The 8538-nt window shown below is 59.3% G+C and overlaps 1 protein-coding gene across 1 annotated transcript; it reads right to left on the minus strand.

The window, feature by feature from the left end:
- Window positions 1-11: 11 nt before the first annotated feature.
- Window positions 12-6890, minus strand: LOC146421006 (uncharacterized). The gene is made up of 4 exons (XM_085047776.1): window positions 6696-6890; window positions 1837-1905; window positions 1108-1176; window positions 12-78 (listed from the first exon to the last, which is right to left on the minus strand). The coding sequence occupies exons 1-4, from the start codon at window positions 6875-6877 to the stop codon at window positions 12-14; spliced, it is 387 nt and encodes a 128-aa protein (XP_084903902.1). The 5' UTR covers window positions 6878-6890.
- Window positions 6891-8538: the final 1648 nt, after the last annotated feature.

An 8538-nucleotide genomic window follows, 5' to 3' on the forward strand; every position in this document is an offset into this window, starting at 1 on the left:
GGAGGGGGCACTCAGAACTGGGGGGGACATGGGACTGGGGAGAGGGTGCTCAAAATTGGGGAGGGGACACACCCGAAACTGGGGAGAGGGACAGGAAATTGGGGAGGGGGACACGGGAAATTGGGTTGGGGGCACCCAAAATAGGCGAGGGGGAGCCTGAAATTGGGGAGGGGCACCCGAAATTGGGGAGGGGGACATGGGAAATTGGGGGGGGGGAGCCTCCCAGAATAGAGGTGAGACATGGGATTGGGGAGAAGGGAACCCCAAATTGGGGAGAGAGCACCCAAAATGGGGGGCGGGGAGGGGGCAGCAGAGCAGACCCCCCCAAAATCCCCCCACAGATCCCATAAAAACTGTCCCATAATCCCCCCCCAGAAACACCCCACAGACACCCCATAACCCCCCAGGGACCCCCATAACCCCCCAGGGACCCCATAATCCCCTGAGATCCCACAATCCCCCTCAACCCCATAATCCCCCGAAGACCCCACACAGCCAAAGACCCCCTTAAATCCCCCATAAATCCCCAAAACTCCCCAATATCGCCTATAGACCCCTCACAGACCCCAAAACTCCCCCCAACCTCCCCTACAGACCCATGTAACCCCCCAAATCTCCCCATAAATTCTCAAAACACCTATAAGCCACTTATAACTCCCCCAAAGACCCCAATCCACCCCATAATCCCCCATAAATCCCCCAAAATCCCCCAATATTGCCCCATATACCCCCTAAGCCCCCCATAAACCCCCAGAATTGACCTCATACACCCCCTTAAAGCCCCCCATAATTCCCAGCTCCCAAACCCCCCATAAATCCCCCAAACCCCATAATTCCCCCACAATTCCTCCATAAACCCCAAAAGCCCTCAATGTCACCCCATAACCCCCACAGACCCCAAACCCCACACAAATCCCCATAAACCCCCAAAACTCCCCATAATTCCCCCATAAACCCCAAATCTCCCCATAATTCCCCACAGACCCCAAAACCCCACAAATCCCCCATAAAGCCCCATAATTCCCCCCATAAACCCCAAAATGCCCCAATGTCACCACATAACCCTCCCCAGACCCCAAAAATCCTCCAAATCCCCCAAATCCCCACTCCGGGGGTCTCTCCTCACCTTCCTGGATCTGCACCGTCCCCTCCTCCGTCTCGGCTGCTTTCTGCTGCCTGGGGATCCCAAAATGATCCCAAATGAGGGGAAAAATCCCAAAATGATCCCAAAATGAGGGGAAAAATCCCAAAATGATCCCAAATGAGGGGATCCCAAAATGAGGGGAGAAATCCCAAAATGAGGGGAATCCCAAAATGAGGGGGGGTCCAAAATGAGGGGATCCCAAATGAAAGGAATCCCAAATGAGGGGGGGATCCCAAAAGGAGGGGTACCCACAGTCAGGGGGGTCCCACAGTCAGGGGGAGTCCCCGAGCCCCCCAAACCCCAAATCTGGGACCCCCAAACCATCCCCCCCGTTCCCCCCAACCCTGGGGCAGTTTTGGGGTCCCGGGTCAGTTTGGGGTCAGTTTTGGGGTCCCAGGTCAGTTTTAGGCTCAGTTTTGGGGTCCCAGGTCAGTTTGGGGTCATTTTTGGGGTCCCAGGTCAGTTTGGGGTCAGCTTTGGGGTCAGTTTTGGGGTCCCAGGTCAGTTTGGGGTCAGTTTGGGGTCAGTTTTAGGCTCAGTTTTGGGGTCCCCGGTCAGTTTGGGGTCAGTTTGGGGTCAGTTTTGGGGTCCCCGGTCAGTTTGGGGTCAGTTTGGGGTCAGTTTTGGGGTCAGTTTTGGGGTCCCCGGTCAGTTTGGGGTCAGTTTGGGGTCAGTTTTGGGGTCTCACTCACCCCTTCATGGCTCGGCTCCCTCGGGCATCAGCGGGGCAGGAGAGGAGGAGCCTCGCGGCCTTCAGAGCCCTGCGGGGACATGGGGACAGCGGGGTTAGGGACATGGGGACAGTGGGGTCAGTGGGGTCAGCAGGGACAGTGGGGTCAGTGGGGACAGAGGGGTCAGTGGGGACAGCGGGGTCAGGGACATGGGGACAGCAGGGACAGCGGGGACAGTGGGGACAGAGGGGTCAGTGGGGACAGGGGGGACAACGGGGACAGTGGGGACAGCGAGGTCAGGGACATGGGGACAGCAGGGACAACGGGGTCAGCGGGGACAGTGGGGTCAGGGACATGGGGACAGTGGGGACAGCAGGGACAGTGGGGTCAGGGACATGGGGACAGCGGGGACAGCAGGGACAGTGGGGTCAGGGACATGGGGACAGCAGGGACAGCGGGGACAGGGACATGGCAACAGTGGGGACAGAGGGGACAGCGGGGTCAGGGACATGGGGATATAGGGACACCCAGATAACGAGACACAGGGACAGTGGGGTCAGGGCCAGCAGGACACTGGGATAATGGGATATGGGGACACAGGGACAGTAGGGTCAGCAGGGACAGCGGGGTCAGGGACATGGGGACAGCAGAGCATAGGAACAAGGGGACATAAGGACACCCAGATAACGGGACATAGGGATGATGGGACACGGGGACACAGGGACAGTAGGGTCAGCAGGGTCAGGGACACTGGGATAACGGGATATAGGGACACTAGGATAACGGGATGTAAGGACAGCGGGATAACAGTATAATAGGATATAGAAACACCAGGGTAACAGGATAACAGCGTATGGGGACACAGAGACAGTGGGGTCAGGGACAGCAGGACACAGGGACACTGGGGTAACAGGATAGAGGGACACAGGGACACAAGAATACAGGGACACCGGGGTCAGGGACATCAAGACACCGGGATATAGGGGCACTGGGACACAGGGACATCGGGACATTGGGATATAGGGACACGGATTAGGGACATTGGGACACCAGGATATAGCGGCACAGGGGTCAGGGACATGGGGATGTAGGGACACTGGGGTCAGGGACAACAGGACACCAGGATATAGGAACACAGCAACAGTGGGACACCAGGATAACAGGATCAGGGACACAGGAATATAGGGACACTGGGGTCAGGGACATCAGGACACAGGGGTACAAGGACACCAGGATATAGGGACATTGGGATACTGAAACACTGGGGTCAGGGACATTAAGATCCAGGAATATAGAGACACCAGGATAATGGGATGCAGGGATTAGGGACATTGGGACACCAAGATATAGCAGCACAGGGGTCAGGGACATGGGGATATAGGGACACTGGGGTCAGGGACAACAGGACACAAGGATATGGGAACACCAGGATAACAGAATCAGGGACATGGGGATATAGGGACGCCGGGGTCAGGGACATCAGGACACAGGGGTACAGGGACACCAGGATACCGAGACACTGGGGTCTGGAACATTAAGATCCGGGGATATAGAGACACTAGAATATAGGGACACAGGGACATAGGGACACCGGGATCAGGGACATCAGGACACAGGGGTACGGGGACACCAGAATAATGGGATATGGGGACACTAGGGTCAGGGACATGAGGACACCGGGACACAGAGGCACCAGGATATAGCGACACAGGCATTAGGGACATTGGGACACCAGGATATAGGGACACAGGGATTAGGGACACAGGAATATAGGGACACCAGGGTCAGGGACGTCAGGGCACAGGGACACCAGGATAAGGGGATACCCAGAGAGATATGGGAATATAGGAACACTGGGATACAGGGATATTGGGATATAGGGACATTGGGGTCAGGGACATGGGGACACAGGGATACAGAGATGCCAGGATAACGGGGACACAGGGACACCAGGATAATGGGATACAGGGACACTGGGGTCAGGGACATCAGGACATAGGGACACTGAGGTACAGGGACATGGGATCAGGGATATCAAGACATCGGGATACAGGGACACCAGGATATAGGGACACTGGGATTAGGGACATTGGGACACCAGGATATAGGGACACAGGGACATAAAGACACCAGGGTCAGGAATATCAGGACACCGGGACATCGGGACACCAAGATTTGGGACATGGGGACATCGGGATAACAGGGATACAGGGACACCAAGATATAGGGACATGGGGACACCAGGGTAACAGGGACACAGGGACACCAGTATTAGGGACATTGGGACACCAGGATATAGGGGCATGGGGGTCAAGGATACAGGGACACTGTGACACCAGGATAGTGGGATACAGGGACACCGGGGTCAGGGACATCAGGACTTAGGGACACTGAGGTACAGGGACATGGGATCAGGGACATCAAGACATCGGGATACAGGGACACCAGGATATAGGGACACAGGAACACAGGGACATCGGGATATGGGGACACCAGGATATAGGGACACAGGACTATAGGGACACCGGGGTCAGGGACATTAGGGCACAGGGACACTGGGACAATGGGACACCCAGAGAGATACAGGGATATAGGAACACCAGGATAACGGGACACAGGGACACTGGGATACAGGGACATTGGGACACTGGGATATAGGGACATTGGGACACTGGGATATAGGGACATCAGGATATAGGGACACTGGGATACAGGGACACCGGGGTCAGGGACATCAGGACACTGGGATACAGGGACACCAGGATATAGGGACACAGGCATTAGGGACACAGGGACACCAGGATAACGGGACACAGGAACTCTGGGATACAGGGACACCGGAGTCAGGGACATCGGGACACTGGGATATAGGGACACTGGGGACACAGGGATAAAGAGATGCCAGGATAACAGGGACACAGGGACACCAGGACACAGGGACATCAGGATAACAGGGATGGGGACAGGGGACAGGGATAGCAGGACACAGACATGGGGATGTGGACACAGGGACAGGCGCACAGGGACAGGGCCACAGGGATGGGACAGGGACACAGGGACAGGGCCACAGGGCCACAGGTGTGAGGACAGGGACATGGAAACAGGGTCAGGATAAGGACAGCGATGGGGACAGGACAGGGACACAGGGACAGGGACACAGGGACAGGGACACAGGAGTATGGGGACAGGGATTTAGGGACAAGGACAGTCAGGGATGGGGACAGTGATATGGGGACACAGGGACAGGGACACAGTGGGTCAGGGATATGGGGACAGTGACGGGGACATGGTGGGGTCAGGGACAGAACAGAGACACGGGGATGGGGACAGAGGGACAGGGATGGGGACAGAGGGACAGGGACAGGGATCCAGGGCCATGGGGTCACAGCAGGTCAGGGACAGGAACAGGGACTGGGACATGGGGACAGGACAGGGACAGGACACTGGGATGGGACACCGGGATGGGACACTGGCCACTGTGACCAGCCACTGTCACCACCATGGGCCACCAGCCACCACAGTGGGACAGTGACAACTGTGACCAACTGGGACATCAGTCACCACTATGATGGGACACTGGCCACTGTGACCAGGCACCACAGGGGGACATCAGCCACCCCAGCAGGACACTGGCCACTGTGACCAGCCACAAGTGGGACACTGGTCACCACAGGGGGACACTGGCCACCCCAACTGGCCACTGGTCACCACCAAGGGACACCAGTGACCAGCCACTGCCACCATGTCCAGGTGTCCCACAGGCCCCCCATCCCATGCCAGGTGACAACATGTCCCCAAATCCACACAGTTTGTCCCCAAATCAACACAGTTTGTCCCCAAATCCACCCAATTTGTCCCCAAAATCCACAAGGTCCCACAGGGTGACACTTTGGGGTCCCCCCGGTGACCCTGGTGTGGCTGTAATCCCTCCCAGTGTCCCCACTGTCACCTGCACTGGGGACACCCCTGGGGGTGGGGAGATGTCCCTTGTCACCTCCCAGGATTGGGGGGTCTGGTGACAGGAGTGGGGGACATGGCAGAGGGGGTGACAGATGGGGGACATGAACGGGGTGACAGTGACAAGGGGGACAGGAAGGGGGTGACAGTGACAGGCCGGGGGGACAGGAAGGGGGTGACAGGAAGGGGAGGTGACAAACAAGGAAGGGGACACGAAGGGGAGCGACATCGCGGGGGGGTGGGAAGCACAAAGGGGGGTGACAGTGACAGTGTGGGGAGGGGGACAGGAGGGGGGGTGACACAAAGAGGGGTGACAAGAGGGGGTGACAGTGACAGAGCGGGGTGAGAGAGCCGAGGGTGACACACGAAAGGGGACAAGGGGAAACAGAGCGAGCAGGGGACACTGAGGGGGTGACAAACTGGAGGGGGGGTGACAGCGCCAGAGCGGGGGAGGGACACGGAGGGAGGCGACACAGGGGGTGACAGAGCGGGGCGGGGCGGACACAGGGGGTGACAGCGACAGGCCGGTGGGGACACACCCGGGGCGGGGGGGGGGAGGTGACACCCGGTGACACCGGGGGGGTGACACAGCGGGGGAGGGAGGGAGGGAGGGACACGGCAGCGGTGACAAAGCGGGGGGGACGGCCCGGGCCGCGGGGGGGTGACACCGCCACACGCCGCGCTCGTTACCGGGGAGGGGAGGGGACAGCGCCGGGAGGGGACAGCGCCGGGAGGGGACAGCGCCGGGAGGGGACACCGCGCGGGGTGACAGCGACACCCGCCGCGCCTCACGGCGGTCACCCGCCCCCCCCCGCCCTCCCGCCCTCCCTGCCGCGGCCCGGCGCGCTCCCCGCTGCCCGCGGTGGCGGTGTCGCGCTGTCGCCTGTCCCCGCGCCCCCCGCGCTGTCCCCGGCCCGCCGCACCTCTCGGCCTCGGGCCCTGCGCGCCTTCGGCCCCTTGTCTCGCCATGGGCCCCGCACATGCGCACTGCCCCGCCGACACGCCATCTTGGCCGCGGGCGGAAGTTCCCCCCTCGCGCGGCCCGGCCCGGCTCCGCGCCGCCATCTTGGCTTTGGGCAGCGCTGCCCTCACGGCCGGCCGCCATCTTAGCGCGCGGCGCCATCTCACACGGCGAGGCGCGGGGCGCTCCCCCCTGCCGCCATCTTGGGTGAGGGCGCCGCCATGGCGGGGGCGGGCGGCGCTCGGTGCGCGGCGGGAAGGGGCCGTGAGGGCAGGCCGGTCCTGTCCCGGGGGTGAGGGATCCCCGCCAGGCCCGGCGGTCCCGGAGGGGCTCGGGGGATGCGTCCGGAGAGCTCGGTCTGCCCCCGCCGTGAGGCCGCTGCGGGCGCCGCCATGTTGGGGCAAAGATGGCGGCGGTGTAAACAAAGGCCTGGGCTTGTTGTGGGCCTGGGCGCCTTAGTGTCCCTTTAGTGTCCCCTCAATGTTCCCTCAGTGTCCCTTTAATGTCCCTTTAGTGTCCCTTTAGTGTCCCCTCAGTGTCCCTTTAATGTCCCATCAGTGTCCCTCAGCGTCCCCTCAGCATCCCCTCAGTGTCCCCTCAGTGTCCCCTCAGTGTCGCTTTAGTGTCCCTTTAGTGCCCCCTCAGTGTGGCATCAGTATGCCCTCAGTGTCCCTTCAGTGTCCCCTCAGTGTCCCCTCAGTGTCCCTCAGTATCCCCTCAGTGTCTCCTCAGTGTCCCAGCAGTGTCCCCTCAGTGTCCCTAAGTGTCCCCTCCGTGTCTTTTCAGTGTCCCCCCGCTGTCCCCTCAGTGTCCCTGCGTCTCTGTGTATCTTGGTCCCAATATCCCCATGTCCTCCTGCTGCCATGTCCCCAATGTCCCTATTTCTCCATGTCCAGACACACCAATGTCCCCATGTCCCTCTGTCCCAACGTCCCCATGCCTTCCTGTCCCTCAGTCTGTGTCCCCAGGTCCCCATGTCCCCGTGTCCCCCGTTCCCACATCCTCCTGTCCCAATGTCCCCACATCCTCGTGTCCCAATGTCCCCATTTCTCCATGTCCCCATCTCCCCAATGTCCCCAATACCAGTGTTACAATATTCCAATGTCCCCAAGTGCCACTTTCCCAATGTCCCCAATGTCCCCAATATCAGTGTTCCAATATCCCAATGGCCCACTCTGCCAATGTCCCCATGTCCCCAAGGTCCCCATATCCTCATGTCCCCATGTGCCACTTCCCCAATATCCTAATGTCCCAACATCCCCCATGTCCCCAAATGTCCCAATATCCCAATGTCCCTAATGTCCCCAATGGCTCCAATATTCCCAATGTCCCTAATATCCTCAATGTCTCCTACGTCCCCCACTATTCCCCATGTCCCCAAATGTCCCAAATATCCTCAATGTCCCTAATGTCCCCAGTGCCCCCAATGGCTCCAATATCTCCAAAGTCCCCAATGTTCCCAGTGTCCCCAATGTCCCCAATGTCCCCAATGTCCCCAATACCCCCAATATCCCCAATGTCCCCAATGTCCCCCAATGTCCCCAATGTCCCCAATATCCCCAGTGTCCCCAATGTCCCCAATGTCCCCAAAGTCCCCAATGTCCCCAATGTCCCCAGTGTCCCCAATATCCCCAGTGTCCCCAACGTCCCCAATACCCCCAATATCCCCAATGTCCCCAATATCCCCAGTGTCCCCAATGTCCCCAACATTGCCATTTTTGCTGTCTCTTTGTCACTTTCCAGCTCTGAGCAACATCCAGAGGCTGAAAAAATCCAATTTTCCCTCGTTAAAGGTCAGTTGTTAA

This window comes from Lichenostomus cassidix, unplaced genomic scaffold, assembly GCF_008360975.1.
Source record: "Lichenostomus cassidix isolate B80296 unplaced genomic scaffold, HeHo_3.0 HiC_scaffold_851, whole genome shotgun sequence".
Taxonomy (NCBI): domain Eukaryota; kingdom Metazoa; phylum Chordata; class Aves; order Passeriformes; family Meliphagidae; genus Lichenostomus; species Lichenostomus cassidix.

What these genes read in the sequence shown, in the direction of transcription:
- LOC146421006 (XM_085047776.1), bottom strand. Translation starts at nt 6,877, where the DNA reads ATGGCGGCCGGCCGTGAGGGCAGCGCTGCCCAAAGCCAAGATGGCGGC. An exon ending in GCAGGGCCCGAGGCCGAGAG is followed by an intron (nt 1,906 to 6,695) that starts GTGCGGCGGGCC and finishes ATGTCCCCGCAG; the next exon opens with GGCTCTGAAGGCCGCGAGGC. An exon ending in GGGAGCCGAGCCATGAAGGG is followed by an intron (nt 1,177 to 1,836) that starts GTGAGTGAGACC and finishes TGGGATCCCCAG; the next exon opens with GCAGCAGAAAGCAGCCGAGA.